This window comes from Xiphophorus hellerii, chromosome 1 (genome assembly GCF_003331165.1).
Source record: "Xiphophorus hellerii strain 12219 chromosome 1, Xiphophorus_hellerii-4.1, whole genome shotgun sequence".
Taxonomy (NCBI): Eukaryota; Metazoa; Chordata; class Actinopteri; order Cyprinodontiformes; family Poeciliidae; genus Xiphophorus; species Xiphophorus hellerii.
In genome coordinates this window covers 23,699,487-23,718,244 of record NC_045672.1, presented here as the reverse complement: position 1 = coordinate 23,718,244, position 18,758 = coordinate 23,699,487, and the positions used below count along the sequence as shown (strand labels likewise).

Sequence of the window (18,758 nt, the reverse complement as noted above, 5' to 3'; positions counted from 1 at the left end):
GAAGTTAGGAAGCAAAGTTTCAAAGGGCAGATTTGCCAGAGTGTGGGAAAGAAGTGAACCAATGATGACACCTGATTGAAGTTCACTTACATCCTCTGACAAGTTTCATGAAATTTTATTGGCTACTACTAAGATCTGACAGTAGAACACATTAGTTCACATTAGTTATGCGCAACAAAGCATTTCCATATAACACTAAGATACTTTATTGAAATTCTTTATAACTACTAGCATTTCATAGCATAGCACAGTTACCCTTTAAAAGCTGCAGGTTAACCAGAGAGCTTGAGCTGGAGAAACACAGAGAAGCAGCTTGGAATGGTTTATTCCCCTGAACCCTGTTGTAGACTCTCTGTGGATCCACATGTCAGCTCACATTTGAGTCTCCAAAGCCGTACCCTAATGAGCAGCACAGAGTTCTCACAGCACTCCATACCCAGCCCATAAAAACAACACACCCAACATTCATCTCTAGTTTCCGCATCTATCTGTAAATAAGGAGATGCTCCTCTTAGGTCCTCCATAAATCTATCGACTCGGTGCATACTTGCACTGCCTCCCTTTTGGTGCATAACCAAGGGTTGTCCAGCAGTTGACTGTGGGAGATGGACAGCTGACACAATGTCCCTAGCCCTGCCTTCTTGCTCTTGTCTAAAACATCGGACACATGACCAGCTTTATGACGGTCTCAACTGTTTACAATGCATGTTTGTGTTTGCGGGCGTGGGCGTGGGTGTGTGTGTGTGTGTGTGTGTGTGTGAAGTCTGCGCAAGGCAGTTCTGTCTCCTGGCAACATCCAGCACCCGCCTTATTCTGCTCGGCACCAAGCATGAATCACATCTTTGTGCTGATGTGTTCAGCTGCCGTTCTGGCCCAATGGGCCTCTTTATTGCATTCAGGAACATCCTGGCTCCTTGTCCATCTCCACAACATGCCTTGAGTTTGCAGTAGCATCTCTCAGCCACACCAAATTCTCTCCCCTGTTTACTTTTTCTTTGGCAAATCTCCATCTCTCCACTTTTTTTCAGGCAATGTCAGGGGACACCAAGCTATGTTTATCAAAACAGATTTCTTCTTAAATTAACAGTGGGTAAAAAAAAGTCTACATTCAATAGTAAAAATGTCGCATTTTGTGATGCAAAGAAGCCAAATAAGTCATTTCAAAGCTTTCTCCTCTCTTCTGAATTTTTCTGAACACATATTCTGCATTGTTCAACTGAAAAACAACAAAAAGTATCAGTTCAACATGTAGGGTGTTAACAGACTCCTTCCAAAGAACAATGCTGAAATTTATTTACAGGGATGCACATTTAATAGAAGTTTAATGCAGTTTTTAATCATCCCTTTCAGCAGGTTTCTAAGAGTTTACCTTTCAGTTATGCCCACGATAGTTTGTGTTTAAGATGGAAAACTGAAATATTTATTATGTTCTCACATGTGTACAGATTTTTATATCTTCTGTTTAAAATCCAAAGCTGCTTTCATTGATGTTTTCTCATGTAACGTTTTTTTTTTTTAATCAGATAGTAGTTTTATCTTTTTGACTTGCTGTTGTCTAGCCCAGTGTTTCCCAACCCTGGTCCTCAAGACACACTGTCCTACATGTTTTAGAGGTTTCCCCTGCTTTAATGTGCCCGATTCAACTGATTGCAGTTCAACAAACGCCTGTTAATCAGTCATCAATTGAAATCAGCTGGACTGAAGCAAGAAAATACCTAAAACACGCAGGGCAGTGTGCCTTGAGAACCAGGGTTGGGAAACATTGGTCTAGCCAAACTGAAGACAGTTTGTTTGTTAATGCGCAGGTGCAAAGTCAGTTCATCTCACTGAAATCTCCTTACTCTAACAAGCTTACATGTTGTGTTATGGTTCCCATTCAGTTCTTTAAAGGGCTTGTGAGCATGTTAGACATTTTGAGTGCAAGACATTTACGCCACAAAGATCAAAGACTGAATGCATATCTCTGATGAGATACTGTATGTTTTACAGTTCCATGCTTGTTCCATTGCAGGTTTGAAAATCTTTTTTGGATAGTTTGGTTTTCAAACATCGGCAAGAAAGAGTTATAAATTCCTATAGAAGTCCAACTCGGATGCAGTTTCATATCAAGATTTCTTCTCTTGTTGCCTCAGTTGTCCTATCAGCTTCTTTGGTCCTCTTCGTGGTAAACTCCCTCCCCCCTCTAAAGCTATTCAAATGGCACACTGCAGGATTATCCCTCAGCCTCTGAGATATGCTGGTTTGGTCAGACTTAAAGTCCTCTCTAGGTTTGCTTTGGCCACAGAGCCTGAAACTTGGAAAAAAATGATCAGATTAATTTGAACTCAAAAAGAGAGAGTTGGATTTTACATCTTTGAGGAAGCTGCTTGAGGATTTTATTTACTTTATTTTTTTAAATAATGGAGCCAACAGTGGTAAGTACATGTAGAATAAAGACTCAGTGTGGTCAAATGTGCAAAAGTTGGATTTTAGCCGATAATTCTCCTCTGTTTTTAACATCCACACAGCCTCTGCAATCACAACAGGCTCTTAGCAGACTTAGAAGATTTAAGATTACAGAAGGGATTGCTTTGTCAGCAAGGATTTTGGACAATGGGCAGATTGTTAGAAGGATCCAAATGTTTTTTGGGCCAGAACAGCTGTTATTTAAATATTTCATACCTGGATTAAGCGCAATGTCTTTTTTTACAGTTCCCAATGGACTACTAAGTCGTATTCTGTTTTTATGATGACTTCTTCACTCACCACGAAATGTCTAGGGGAATGTGAGGTATTTTCACAGTCATTGAGGTGTATTGACCTCAATAAGAGCAGAATAAACCCCTCTGTCTCTTGGGTCAGACAGCAGCCTCCCACAATAGACCAAAACTGTGACTTTTCAGTGAAGTATTTTTCTCTTGCTGTCTAGCTCAATAAGCCAAGGCCATGCTGTCCTTAAACAGGAAGTCAATTGTCCTCTCTTTACAAATTCTCACAAACGGTAAAGTGTCATAGGCAAAACTAGAAATATCTTTTTCATTCAAGCTTTAATCAACTAGATAATGCGTGTGGAAACATGAAAAAGCAAGAAATATGTTCAAAATTCCTTTTCCAAACATTCGCATTGTGTTAAACAGCCCAGAGCTTGTGAATTTTAGCCTATACAAAGCTTATATTTGGATTCAGGCTTTGTGCCAGAGCCTAACCGGCTTTGATGTTAATAGGTATTGTTGTCACGAATGCTGGAGCTTATTGGATACCTTGGCTGATGGACAAGTAGATGAACCACTGATGGTAGCCAGGATTAAGAACTGAGACTTTGCGCCTGCTTAACCTTTTCGATGCATGAGGCTGTATTGCATCATTTATTTGGCAGGCACATTTGCTGGTTCTCCCGTTCCCCCCCCCACTGTTGGGGAACTGCAACAAAGAGTAGCAGCTTGGGGGCCTTAAAGTCTCCATAACAACCATTATGCACCATGTATACGTCAATCAGTTTGCTGGGATTGGTGCATTCTGTCTTGCAATCACAAATGTAAACATGCAGACATCGCTGAACTATGTTCAGACTTTAACTGAAATGTGCTTTGTTCAGATAAAACTAAGACTGTGTTGTTTGGCAACAAAGGATAACTGGTAGGCAGACTCAATATCAACGTTCTTTAATTGGGATCTCAGCCCCCTGATATAAATGTCTTTTGAGGAGAGGAAATCATAAGAGGATCCCGGACTGGAGGAATGGTCCAAAATGCTTCATTTCTGTGAGATTGTATATGATCTGAGTTGGTGTTGTCCTGTTGGCAATAGGAGTTTGCACAAAGTATTTACCACAGAGGTATTGAGAGCTTTGTTTTTTCTCCCCTCAGTGAATAATTGTGCTGAAGTTAAAGGTTGCATTTTTCTAAAAATGTCTGTGGGAAATTATATTACTGCAATAGACAACTCATTCTGAGGCTTTTTTTAAGGGTTAAACACATATTTACTAAGCATGCCAACAAATTTGTCTGTGCCTGTAAATTACCATAACTTAGAAGCACAAGATTTAAATGCATAAGACTAAATGAATGCAAAATACTGAGCGCTGAATGAACATTTTACACACTCATTTGATAACATTTATAGAAATAAAGGAAAATGAAACTTAACATCTTATTAGAATTTTTGTTCTATATTGTTCATTTTTAAAACATTAATATGTATTTTAAGTTGCATTTATTTTTTATTACAATACTAATCACTATGGTTTTAGGCCTACGTATGTTGGCTGCTTACTGCATTGTCACATTCAGTCATAAAAATGTGGTGTGGGTGTAAAAAAAATTTCTTATATAGTCACTGGACTTTTTACCTGCACTTATGTTTTGATGATACACAACGTTCCTGACATTACAGGGATACAATGAGCTAAGAGTCATGTAAGCAGAACAAGGAAGAACAAAAAGAGATGAAAGAGTTTCTCAGAAAATCATAAAAATCCTTTGCTGGCACTTCCACTGTGAATTGAACTGCACAAATTGGTTCTGATTCATACCCGCACAGTAAAACCTCAGAGTCCTGAAATGCTACTGTGGTGATTTGAACCAGCCCATAGTGCACTCTTGATGATAGCCAGTGAAGAAAAGCCATGGATGATTAGAGGCTCACAGGCTGGTGTGAGTGCTGGTGATAGTAACCAAGGGCGTGATAAAAACACAACTCTGCTAAATCAGTGTTCTGTAGAAACCCGCGACTGAGGTGGACTTTATTGCCCTGTCTGCTGCTGCAACTTAAAACAATCACAAATGGGCGCAAAATGTTCCCACGATGATGTTTGAGCCTGCAAAAATACTGTGCAGATTTCACAAGTTTCTGCTAAATATACTTGCCCCATTGAGATCACGCTGTTATTTCATGCCTAATTCTTCTTACAGGGACAATTATGTTGTCATTTGTGCACAAAGGAAGTTTGGTTCAAATGAGCCAAATGTGGGGAAGCAGTTTTTGGTGACTCACTTCAGGGATGAAGGATGTTATAGGAAGGAATTTTATGTAAACGGGTAGAAAGGTTGAAGGATGAAGCAATGTGAGTTGGTGCTCTGCAAAGATCTGACGCAGGTCTGTAATCTGACAAAATTTGCACATCATCTTTAGACGTTCTTATTCAGTTATGCATTAGAAGTTTTCAGTGAATTCTTAAGTGGTAACAATAAATATTTCTGTTGTGTTTTAAACTTTAAATTGTAACCTGTATTTTATTCAGTGGAATGATAATAATTTTAGAAGGGGGTAATTATATTTATTGATAGCTTGATGACATTTCTTTTCCAAGTTAGAGAAATCTGTGTGACATGTAAAGAGAGAGTTTTGGAAAGAATTATATAATCCATTTATCATTGGCAGCACAGCTCCACAGGAGCTGGGTCAGGAAAGTGAAAAAGTCTATTGAGAATATTTTCCTGATGGAGTTAAAGAAAAGACTAATCCTCATTTTGAGATTTTGTTGCCTTTAGTTTTTTGGGGGGCGGGGGTTCTTGCATCATCAGCGACATTACATTTGTAATTTATCAATAAAGTCTAAGATTTAAGAAAACAGGACTTAGATCTAGACAATAAAATTAATCTTGTTAGGCAGCTGACAAACTGAAAAAAATGTCTTTAAATGTTCAAATCCTGGTATAAATTTCTCTGGTGGTTATTAATGTACAAAATAATTACTGCTGTTTGTTCTCATTTGTTAAACATTTAAAATAACAAAAAGAAATAACACAAGTTGATTACAATCAACTTCTACTATAAGCTGACTATAATATAAATTATATTCTAAATTGAACATCTGACTCCACTGAATGCGACCTATTGTTTATTCTTTTTTTACTTTTAAAATTTTATTGTACAATTTTTTGTTTTCCACAAAGAAACTCTTGTTTCTGCTCATAATATTATGAACATTAAAATGATTTAGCATAGCTAATTGTTGCTAGACTACATTTAAGATGAATACTTTAGCAAATCACATCTGGAACAGAGTCTAGTCAAAGTTCTTGTAATTTTAATTAAAATGGTATTAGTGTTGAAGTTAATTTGCACTGTAGAAACATTTAGATAATACCTACATTCCCTTACAATCCACTGTAATAAGCATTTCTAGCAGGGACAGCATTAAGAAAGACTCATTATTGTTACCTACTATTCTATAAATATAATTGTCGTGCTGCTTGTTACAGGGTAATGAATAGCTCTCTGTCAGGAGAACGATATTAGTTGGGGGAGCAAAATGGATTAGGCTTCGGACAGAACTCAATACCAATATAGCAGGAAACAAGGTGGTTAGATATTGAATTACCGTCAAACACCTAAATATAAATCACCTTAAAAGCTTAAGGAAGTAGGAGCTGATGTGAATTAACCAACTAATTAGTGATTACAATCAACAGACACAATGAGATGTATAAATAGCGTCTTGATGTTGTTTCTGTTTTCAGTACGCATCTGCAGACACAGGGCATTTCTACGTGGCTGGTTGCCGTGCATGTGTATTCTTTGTGTTTGGGGGTATTTTTTCTTCCAAAAAGAAGTATGCCAAAAGATTTACAGTGGAAAGATTTTAGGTCAGAGCTAAGTGAAAGCTTCTCCCGCTCTCATGTCTTTTGTAGGACACACCATTATAAGATGGCCCCTAACGTTCCTCAGGGCACAGCACTGTGTGCTTGGTAGAGAAAACTATTTTTAGCAAATTATTATGAACATCTCAAGGAGAACCCCCCCACCGCTACAGTGAAACTTTCCCTCCATTTATAAGTCAAAATGATCACACAAGCGATCCGCAGAAAACTGTTGTCTCTGATTATGTGATGCAGCTTTGCTCATGTTTTTTTTTATTGTTGCTGTCTTCCAGTGCATGAGGAACCCAGCTCTCCTGCTGAGGACAGGTTTAGTCATTAGAGCACTTTGCCACATCCAGGAAAATGTCTGGCTCCTACGATGAATCTGCAGGTGCTGACGACACCATGGACAGCTTCTGGGAGGTAAAAGTTTGCTGCACTTTTAACCTGCAATCCTGTTTATGAATCCCCCACTGTTAAGTATTGATTGGTTGCCTGATGTCAAGAAGTCACTACTTAAAAGATAAAGTGAAAACAGGTATCCTTTTTAAATGGTAAAAAAAAAGAGATGTCATTAAGCATAATAAAGGTACCTGGAAGGTGGTTTTTTTACACAGATTAGCTTAAATGTTATTTTTCCCTTAAGTACCAAGAATGATAATTTGAGTGGAGCATAAGGAGAGCACAATCATAGATGAAGAGGCCTAACATACTGTTTCTGTGTGCTGCAACAGTCTGAATCACTGAGGACAGCTAATCTACAGGCAGAAAAGTAATATAATATTCATGTCTTCATATCAGCAGGTTCATGAGATATTATAAATTACTTTTTCATTGCCTTAAATTATGTAATTAACAGAAATAAACTCTTCTTCCTGCCTCCCGTTTACTACCATGGTACCTCAGAGATGACAAAGTATGGCTGTTTGATGGGGCAATATTTTCATTTTGATCTGCTGAGTGTCTCTACATTATTCATTCCAGAGATTGGAGTTGGGCAAAATATTGCTAGGAACTAGTAGATATTTTTCACTATGTGCAGCTGTGCCTCATACTTACTGATGCTAATGACACCAGCATCAGTAAGCTTATTCTTCTTGTCCACTGTAATAAATTTGTCCATATAATGTTGCAAGTGCACAACTCTAGTTTGAAAATAGTTAACATAATGAATGTCGCAATCTGAATATGCTTTAAAAGAGGCCCTCAAAAAACAAAACCTATTGTATAATCTGTCACTTCCTGTGTCAAATAGCATATTAGCACATGTCTGCAAACTTTGAAAGAAGGTAGTATTTCTCAGAAATGCCAACCTAGGGTTAAATATTTTGGAAAAAATCACAGGAGAAACTACACTGTAAACGTTTTAAAGTGAGTAAAGTGTTCAGTTCTTTCATAACTTGTACAAACAGCAACCTCAGGGGTTTCTGGCTGCTGTTTCCTTGAATGGCTTCTTGAGACTCGTTCTATAAAACAGAGCTGGTCCCTGCTGAGCCTACTTCACTACAGAAATAAATGTCTCTACACCAGCTACATGAAAAATAAATACCGTTGGTCTCTACTGGTAGACTGTTAAATTCAACCCCAATTGTTTGAGCTTTGTCAAATTTCTTTACACACATGAGGTAATAAAAATAAACCAAAGAACAAAATGAAAAAAAACAACATTGTTTATTTATTATTAATACGCTTAGAAATAGCACATATATACTGTTTAATTTAAAGCTATCTTTTTTTCATATACTCTTTAGTAAATATTTTTTTCACTTTTATCTAAAGGCAATTTTTTTATCTGTTGTCTCTGATTTAGAGACTGGAAGGCAACTTTAAAAAGAATACAAAAAAGCAGTTGATAGGTATTTTGTTTACCTAAATACAAAGAAAGAACCACAGACAACGTTTATGAGTTTTCAACCAAGCTTCTGCAGAAGGAGAAAACATAGCAAACCACTTCTCCAAGGTGTTTACCATGCGTTCTGACTCCCTGCAGCAGAGCCTGTCTTTTTATTAAGCAGGAGAAAGAAGGAGGTCGAGAGTGAAATGTGGGAGAGTGATAAATCAAAGAATGGCTATTCTGAAACAAGGAAGAACACATAAACTAACACACAGGCCCTTTAAGGAGTATCCCTAGATTAGAAAGCAGCTGAAGCTTGAAGGTTTAGGGAAAAAGCAAAGTTTTGTCTTTCACACGGTTTAACAAATTCCTCCTCTCTGGGGTGTGAATACTAAACCTATGAATGAAAAGCAAACTGGTAACTACTTATGTAAGAATGATAACAAAACATAATTATTCTAACAGCAGTAACAACAGAAAACTCATAGAAACCTGTGGAAGTTTGACATTTTATTTTGAAATAAACAATGCCGATAATAGCACAGAGAATGTAAACGATATTCATACTGACCACTTTTTTCCTCTGCCCACAAATTTTGTGTGAGACTGAAGTCACAGTTTGTTAAAAGGCAATTCAAAACATTGACTTTGTTGTCTTGATTCTGTTTTGTAAGTAATTTGGCTTTAGGGACATTCATTTGTGGCCAAGCTTCAACTTCCTTCCATGTGTCTTGAGTTGTTGCTTCCATATGGAAACATGTTTTTGCCCTTTATTCGATTTATTTGTGAAATAAAATACCTATAAGATATGACTATGGACCCTCACAGTTGGAATGGTGATATTTGTCTTGCAAACTTCTCTCTTTCTCCATTAAATGCAATGATGGTTGTTATGGCAAATGTTTCAATTTTAGCTTCATTAGAGCAAATGATCTGCATCCTAAAATTGACGCCTGTTTCCAAGCTTTCATCTTGTTTTTTGAGCAGTGGCCTCTGGGGCCACCATTGCAACATGGTCTGTTGCTCTTTTGCTGTGTTAGAGTGGCACAACTTGCACCAAAACGTTTCTGGCTCACAATTCATCTCGAACAGTTTTCTTTTACTTTTCGTGATCTCATGTTTTTGCTATTCATATTTTTTTCTCACATTTTTGAGTTTGAATCTCTGTAATCTGTGAGTGCAATACTTACAAAAATCATAAACTGTATTTTTGTACTTGTGTATGCATTACTTACAATGTAGGGGTGTAAGTTTGTGCCATTACATTGTTGACGTTGTCATGAAGTGCGGGTGGTGAGAGTGGTGAGGCAGAGGCAGCGGACCCAGGTTAGATGAATTATGATGATTTAATGATGAACCAGTCAAAACAACGAACAGCAGGAACAAGGACACACTGACGACAAAGAAGCTAACATTGACGTTGACATTGACGAGGACCCGACGAGGAACAAAGAACACAGGTGGAGTTAAATACATAGGAGGGTAATCACAGAGACGAGACACACCTGGGAACAATCAAGGGGAGGACAGGACAACGAAGAGACTTAAGGACACAGAAAACTCTAAATAAACACAGAAAAACACAGATCCTGACAGACGTCCCTTAAGGGCAGCAACAAATCATAATGATGTAGATGTAATTGCGGTTTATGAAGGTGTGTGCTATGAGTTGGAAGCTAATGTTTATTGATACAGTCAATATGCTCACATTTAGCATCCTCTGGGGACATGCATATGTGAAGATAGAGTATGTAATGTGTGTGTGTGTGTGTGTGTGCGGGGGTGTGCGTGTGGGTGTGTGTGTTTGTTTCTAATACCTTGTGGGGACCATTTTCCTGACATATACTACGCTGTGGGGACCCACTGCTCCTTGTGGGGACCAGGCTTCGGTCCCCATAAGGGGAAACGCTGTTTTTGGGTCAGGGGTCAGATTTAGGACTAAGGTGTGAATTGAATTTTTGGTTAGGGTTAGGTATGTAATGGTTAGGGTTAGGTATGTAATGGTTAGGGTTAGGATAAGGGTAAGGTTTAGGATATAGAAATAGAAGTCAATGGAAAGTCCCCGCAAAGATGGCTGCGCAAATATGTGTGTGTGCGGGCATGTGTGTGCATTAAACCCTCCAAATTAGTTAGAATGAATTCTCTGAGAACAGAGGCTTCTTTGTGTCATGGCTCTCTTAGCCGCAGAGACTCAGACAAAGAGTCTCAGTCATCAGCCGCTCTGAAGCAGCCTTTCACCACATGCACCTGCATGCAGCATCTGTGCTCTAGCGATACAGATAAGGTTATATTATGATGTATAAATGTAAATAAAAAACTTTAGCATCTGTTATTGGTCAGTGAAGCTCTTGTTTATAAACTTAACATGGCTGAGAAATTTGCTGCAAAGACTGACACTCAGGCGTGTTTTCATGTGTAAAACCGGACCACCTACATGTTGTTGTTGGTGTGACTTGGCGAGCTGTCACACAGGACAAAAGTCATACGGTTTACACACCTGTCTCATAGTTTCCCTGCAGCTTTCATTTCAAACAGTAACCAGACACAATTGCAAACTAGTGTCCAGACCAAACACAGAGCATCGTTGTAGCCTGCAAGCATTTCAGACTGACTCTCCTTGAGCAGTACCTAAATGACACTATACACTATGTACTATCTCCAGCCTAAACATCTCACACACACGCGCGCACAGAGAGAGAGAGAGAAAGAAAGAGAGAGAGAGAGAATATCTGTGGTATTTCTGTCTCTTCCTCGTCATCCATTCCTGAGAATCTGTCTGGCTGTATTATACCACTCAAGAGGATTAAAGCCGCCACACACACACACACACCCATACACACCCACACACACACTCATGTACCCATGCAAACACAAGCCCTTGACATTGCATAACTCCACATGCACAGGCACGAGTAAATCCCCCCCATCCATTACCCTGCCTTCATCATGCACCATGAGCCCACACCCCCCTGCAGGCACAGAGGAGGAGGAGCCAGCAGGCTCCTACTTTTTAAGGGACTTCCTCTTAAAGTGGCAAAACCTGAATTAAATACAATTAATAATTTTAATCTTGAACAATGTAATTTGCATGCTGCTCATATCCAGCTGAGGAGTGAAACAAATTAGCAGGACAGCTTGTACCTTTTAAGCGTTAAGATGTAAATACACGCAAAGTTGATGGAAAAATTGTGACCTTTTTTTTACTTATTTTGAAAAGAAACCATTAGAAATAAAATTAAAATAAATAATTTTTGCCATCTTCTTATAGTTTTCTATCTAAGTCTTTTAATCTCAGTTGTGTCGTCCTTTTGGTTGCTGAAATGGAAGGGTGTGGAGCAGAGTGTTGTGTGATGCTTACAGAACAATTAGTTATCCTCACTCTAATCAAACCTGAACGTTTAAATTATTCTTTAAACTATTCTTTATCTCCATGTGTCCGAACATAATTTTTACCTGTTTTTTTTGCATCCTGGAAATGGTCTGGTTCTGGGACAAATGCTTTAGAGATTTTTAGATAAAGCGGTTTTGGTATTAAACATGACTGGCTTGTATACCCACATTTTCTCATATTTCTGCCACAAATTCTATTCAGTTTTATTGAGATTTATGGGATGGGATAATTGCTCAATCTCAGTCACCCTGGATGGATGCAGAGCATCTATAAAAAATAATTTTACTCCAGGATTTGTTTGTATCTAGTAACAGGTTTCATTAGGATGTTGTGCTCAGGGTAAAGTATCATGGTTGTTTTTTCCCCACACCAAACAACCAAAATAGATGTTTTGGTTTAGACTATTTAGATTGATAACCTAAACATTCTTTAAACATTTCTATGACTTTACCAGCTGTTTGTCAAAAATGTGAACCTGCAAAGGCTTCACACAGATGTACATTTACTGAAACATTGCAAAAAGGAATGCGAAAAGGAAGGGCGGGTTGTGTTTTTTTTTAAAAATACATTCTCATAAACACTTCTTCCTGTCCTTTTGTTTGACTGTCACTGATCAAAGCGAGAGAAAGAAACACGCAACTTTTTTTAGTTATTATTATTGATGAAGAATAAATCGTGCTAAATCGTTGACTTCTACAGAAAGTGCTTGCAAAGTGCTTGTAGAAGTATTTGTGGTATTAGAGTATATGGGGCTGAAAACAAATGCAAGTCATTCATTTCGGATCTTATTTTTTCTGTGAAGCCTCCATAATTTTGCATTTTTTGTTGGTTTGTCCTGTAAAAATACCAACAAAAAATTTTGTTATAGACAAACAAAATTCAAAAAAGTTCATAGGACATGATTTATTTATCTCTTTTTCTCTCTCTCTTTCTTTCTATTACTCCCTCTCTCTCTCTGTGCTCAGGTGGGGAACTACAAACGTGCTGTCAAAAGAGTTGATGATGGCCATCGGCTCTGCAATGATCTTATGGGTTGCCTGCAAGAACGTGCCAAGATAGAAAAAGCTTATGGTGATCAGCTAACTGCCTGGTCCAAGCGATGGAGGCAATTAATTGAAAAAGGTTATACTTTTTTATTAATATAAACAACTATTAGTTAGGATGAGACGAGGTTCAGTTAAAAGGGGTAATATTTTACGTACAGTTGATAATGCTTGGTGACTTTATGTTGTACAAATTTTGATTAGTTGCTATTGGATGCGAACACTAATCTGAGAGAGGCAAAGAAAAAGCATATTTCTATGAACTTAAGCAATTCCAGGATCAAAAATCTTGTAGTGTATGCATCTTTAAAGTGTCTTACTGCCTGCATTGGATGACAATCTGTCCTGGAAATGAGGCACCCAACGCTGGCCTTCCTTTGTGAAACATGTACTAAGAACAAAACATACAAAACAACAAAACATTCAGTCAAGGTAACTACAGAACAGAAAGGTATGGCAGTGTAAAAATATCATTTACTGTGAGAGGAAAGGCTTTATCTGTTATAGTCTGTTCTAACAATGGACACAAATACAGGCAGAGGTAGACAGAATTATATTGAGTCAAAGTTTCAAAGTAAATGAAACAGAGTGAACTCAAGGAAACTCAATGGGAGCAGGACAAAATAACCAGTACTTGGAAAAAAAGAGAGCAACAGTAGAATCAGACAAAGAGAGAAAGAAAACAAATACTACGAGGAGTGATTGTAGAAACAAAGAGCAGGGAGGTCTATGAACTTAGAGTGCTGTACCTGGCACATGACTGCAAGAGCAGAGGAAAAAGTAAGAACTGATTAGAAATTAGTTCACAATGAGTATAATTAAACAAAACTACATTAGCACATCAAAACAAAGTAAATAAGACCAGAAGCTATCTTGTGATGTCCGCTTCAGGCATCTTGTACTAGTAGTATGCTGTGGTTTGTGTATCTTCAAAATTAAGCAATTTTATTATTTGGTCATATGATATATGAGTCATTGTGTTGATTATGTAACAGCTGTTCACATGTGCATTATACAGTTAAACTCAACATAACTAATACTCCTGGCCGATTTAAATTGAGAAATATTTCCGTTCAAGATAAATTGAGGTGAGCATCTTTCAAAATATAATAATCTAAAAGAGCATCACCTTAAATATTTTCAGTTACATTTTCTTTAAAAGACGACATGACAAAAATGTTTCTCATAATTAGTCGGAAAAGCTTTTATCATCATGCCAAACTATTTATTCTAAATGGAGACAGCAGGAGAGTTTCTGCTGTAGATAAGACTTCCAACCTTTTAACAGAACCTCATATCAGAAATCCCTAAGCAGTCATTTAAAAGGACACACTTATTCATTAAATTCAATTAAATGAAGTTTGATTTGTCATATAACAGACACAATTATTCTGCTCTAAATTTTTAATTTGAAATTAATCAACTGGTGCTACTCTCAGGTCCACAGTACGGCTCCGTGGAGAGAGCCTGGCTTGCGGTTATGACAGAGGCAGAGAAAGTGAGTGAACTGCACCAAGACGTGAAAAACAACCTGCTGAATGAAGATGTTGAGAAAGTGAAGAATTGGCAGAAGGAGGCATATCATAAGCAAATGATTGGAGGCTTCAAGGAGGCCAAGGAGGCAGAGGAAGGCTTTAAAAAGGCTCAGAAACCATGGGCCAAAAAGCTCAAAGAGGTGAGGAAGCATACGGATGTCTTCAGGAATCAGCTTTGCTTGTAAAGAAAGTCTTAGGCTATGTTTCATTAAAGGCCAAGTATTTATTTGAATGGAGTTAATTCAGTATGTAGCAGATTTATCTGGTAGTAAGTGCTAATTGCTATTGTAAGGTAGGAAGCTTCTTTTTCTTCTATGTATGTTTTGTTAAATCTTTCCCTGTTTCTGTGTGTGGACATACAGATGGAGGCAGCTAAGAAAACGTACCATATGGCCTGCAAGGAGGAGAGGCTGGCTGCAGCCCGAGAGGCCAATGGCAAGACGGAGGCTTCTGTCACACCAGACCAGCAGAAGAAACTTCACGAGAAAGTGGATAAATGCAAACAGGACATGCAAAAAGTAAAGACCTCAAAGTCTTACATTTGGTCAGACTGCAAAGAGTAAAAAAAATGGATGTTGTTGCTGAGATTTTTACTTTTGTCTTTTACATATATTTTTACAGAAATATTCAAGTACATGATATTTGTCATCTCTAAAATGCTGTGAAGTAGTAGTTGCTCGCTTACAGATTCCTTCTATTTTTATTTTTAACATTTTCACACTTGAATGTTTCAGTTTAGCAAAAACACTATCAAATAAAAATCAACTGAGTAAATACAAAAGGTAATTTTCAAATGATTTCATTTACTAACTGGAAAACATATCATTAAACATCATAAAGTATGCCCAAATTTGGGAAAATCTAAGAACAGATGATAAAATTATTGATGTCAGTCAGTTTGACTCCTTTAAGCTGATTTTGCAAAATGCTTTATATTGTTGTGAAAAATTAAATTCATGTCCAAAACAACACAAAGTTTTTGTGCAAGACCTGTGACCTTTAGTCCCTTTGAGTCTAACTGATCACTGATCTTGATCCTCACAGAAAGAAAAAATACATAGCCTTTACCTTTATAACCCCTCAAAACTATTGTCACATCATGTACAATATAATTCAGTTGAATTATACGCATTAAATATATCACTTCAGGTAATAATTAATTTTTTGTTTTCTTTCTCAGGCTAAGGAGAAGTATGAGAAGTCTTTGGAGGAGCTAAGCAAGTGCACTCCTCAGTATATGGAGTGCATGGAGCAGGTGTTTGACCAGTGCCAGCAGCATGAAGTCAAGAGGCTAACTTTCCTCAAGGAGGCCTTGTTGGACATAAAACGCCATCTTAACCTCACTGAGAACCAAAGGTTAGTCGAAATCAAAGAGACAAGTCACATATACATTGCATCTAGCTTAAGTTGTATTTATTCCTGCTTGCAAAAGGATCAAATGAACAAAAAAGGGACCAAAACCTGACCTGTCTACCTGAAGGTTGGACAACCTGAATTCTGTCTTTCATAGCTGGGACTGAACTTTAAAAAATGATTACCTTTAAAAACCTGGTTTGGCCTAAAAGCATTTACTGTGCTAAAACTTTTTTTTTTTTTTTTGCCTTTTATTAAACCTCTCTTTTCTCTAGAGAAAATTGTTACATTATATGTCCAACTTGACTGACTTTTAGAAACAATAACTAGTCGCATTAGTTTGAATGTATCATGTATTTTTCCCGATCCACAAAAGGCCAAAATTACATATAAAGCCTGTGAGTTAGGCCTGGATTATGAATGTGGACCACAGATTTTCAGTTGGGAGGGTAATTTTCTACACATTTAATGTTTGCCTGTGTCATCCATTTCTAAGCATTTTGATGGGACACCAAAATGTGTCCAAATTGTTGATCGTAGTTGAAGTTGAAGGTTTTTGTTTGCTTCCTTTTTTAATTTTCCAACAATTTTTGCATCAGTAGCACTGGCAGTAAAACAGTCTCACAGTTGACTAACAAAAACAAACTAGCAGATGAGTTCACAATCTCAAATATGAGGTTAAAAGGATTTACCAAGTCAAAATATATTCTGGAGCTTTAATCACCACCTATTATATTTCAACCTGTATTTATAATTTGGTCCCTGTTAGATGGTAAAAATGAACACTAAATTCAGACTTTGGTTTTTTGCTTTTTTGTTTTTTACAAATTACTGAAATTGTTTGATGTATGCTTATTCCACACTAGAAAGAATAGCTTAAAGAAATCATTAAAACCCAATATTAATATGACATTAACCCTAACTAAGTTCACAAGTGCATTTCTAAAACAAAAGTCTGCAATATCCAAGAAGATCCTGATAAGCACAGATGGGACATTAAATTTAAACTACGCAGAACGTATCCATGCATTAATAGTTTTGATTAAAAAAATTTTAAAAAATCCAAGCAACAAACAAACTTTAGTTGATTAGTTTGATTGGACCTGTGTCACATTCAGCACAGTTCACTTCAAGCTGATTAATTTCAACATGCGTATCAACCAGCTGTGTATTTCTCATTAGCACTCAGCCTCACAACGTTAATTAATCGAAAATTCATTCAATGGCGTTTCTGACAAAATGAATTTGGTTCAGAACGAATGCTTGTCATATTCTGGCCTGCTTTTAAGCTGTGTCTAATAAACAAGCCAGGAGCCACGGCAAAGGGATTTACAGGCTCTTTAAACAAACCTGCCAAGTTTGTTTTCCATCAATCTCACTGGCATCTCAGAAGATTGTTTAATCATGCACTATCTATTCAAAATTATGCGACACCTTTTGCTCTCTATTTCTTTGTTATACCATATTAGACCTAAATTAATACATTATATGCCTTGAAATGTATTTGTATATAATGTGAACTGTTTCCTTTTTTGTCATGTTACAGCCACAAATGTCAATATATTTTGCTGGGATTTGTAACTACAGGCTAACACAAACCAGTGCAGATTTATGTTTACTCTGTTACCCCTAAATCAAATGCAACCAATTGCACATTACTTGTAAACAGTAATTTTGCTTCTGTAAAACCAGGACAAAATTGATGGAACTAACTACTGGGCAGAACAAGAAAAAAACTTATTAGAGGCTGCAAAAAACTTCAAACTGAAATGGAGGTTCACTTTTTATCAGGATGTTTTAAATCTAATTCAGTTTGCAGCTGTAATTGCAGCAACGGGAGGTTCCTCAAAGTACTCACTTGGGAGGACTGAATACAGATACAAAGACATTCAATGAATTAGAATATTATTGGAAAAGTTAGTTTATTTTCAGAACACATTTCAAATTATGGTTTTATGAAAAGTGTGTTTAATACCTTATTATTTTCAAAGGTACCTTTAAATCTGACAATCGAGGCTGATTGGAATAAATATTCTAATTTATTGATTACAACCACACTCCACATTTTTCAGATGTTTTCTAATCTTTCAAAACATGTATCATTTGCCTTTCACTTCACAAACATGTGGTCCTTTGTGTTGGTCCATCATAGAAAACTTTCAAGCTTGTTGCTGTACTGTCACAAACTGGGAAAAGGTTAATGCTGTATAAATAGTTTTGCAAACATTGCATATCACATTTTTGCATGGAAAGTTAATTGAATACACAAAAACTGTTATTTAGGCTAAACACTTCAGCAGTTCGGGGTTCCAGCTTTGGCAAAGAATTCAGAGAGAGAAAATCCACTCATGCTCTAACCTTGGATCTCTTTCAATCCGGAATCTGAGCCACAGTGTGAGTTCTGGTGCCAGTTTGGCAGCAGCCTCACGTCCCTTCTGGTCCCTCCATTGTTACAGTTTGTTCCGCTCTTCTCTCCTCAGCTATGTCACAGTATACAGAGAACTGGAGCGCACGATTCAGGCCATAAGCACACAAGAAGACCTGAGGTGGTTCAGCAATAATCATGGCCCAGGGATGCCCATGAACTGGCCAGCATTTGAGGTAAAACATTCATAGTTCGGACCAAACAAGCTTTCAGAACTGCTCCCTGGATTTATTTTGTATGTGTTATATATTAATGTAATATGTAATATTTTTGTGTAGGAGTACAACCCAGACCAAGCAGCTGCTCCTCCAAAGAAGAAGAAACCAGATGGAGCCCCACCCACTCCAAGCACTGACCATGTGGCTCCCCCTGGTGACCGTAGCAGGTTAGTTGAAGGCATTTCCATTTTCTTATTGAAACCATTTCATTTTGGGAGCGGTTCTGAAATTATTATTTAAGTTTCATCTTAAATAATACTGTGTAATGTAATGTCATTTTCTATATTTTATCTTTTCCGTAAATAAAAAAAAGTCGACCAACTGAAAGGATTTTTAGTAGCAGCGATTGTTCAAACACTTGTTAGGATGAACACATAATTTGTTAATTTTATCAAATTA

At 37.3% G+C, this 18,758-nt stretch overlaps 1 protein-coding gene across 3 annotated transcripts in view; it reads left to right on the top strand.

Annotated features, from left to right (window-relative positions):
- pacsin1a (protein kinase C and casein kinase substrate in neurons 1a) overlaps nucleotides 1–18,758 on the top strand; it is a 41,476-nt gene that overhangs the window by 17,936 nt on the left and 4,782 nt on the right. For 2 of the 3 annotated variants that reach the window (XM_032577152.1, XM_032577224.1), the window contains exons 3-9: nucleotides 6,854–6,983; nucleotides 12,751–12,907; nucleotides 14,268–14,503; nucleotides 14,726–14,881; nucleotides 15,544–15,719; nucleotides 18,197–18,317; nucleotides 18,420–18,526. In XM_032577152.1, coding sequence (XP_032433043.1) covers nucleotides 6,924–6,983; nucleotides 12,751–12,907; nucleotides 14,268–14,503; nucleotides 14,726–14,881; nucleotides 15,544–15,719; nucleotides 18,197–18,317; nucleotides 18,420–18,526 — 1,013 coding nt within the window. In that variant the 5' untranslated portion in view covers nucleotides 6,854–6,923. Of the gene's footprint in view, nucleotides 1–2,233; nucleotides 2,415–6,853; nucleotides 6,984–12,750; nucleotides 12,908–14,267; nucleotides 14,504–14,725; nucleotides 14,882–15,543; nucleotides 15,720–18,196; nucleotides 18,318–18,419; nucleotides 18,527–18,758 lie in introns of those variants that run through there. The other variant, XM_032577300.1, reaches the window with a different exon arrangement.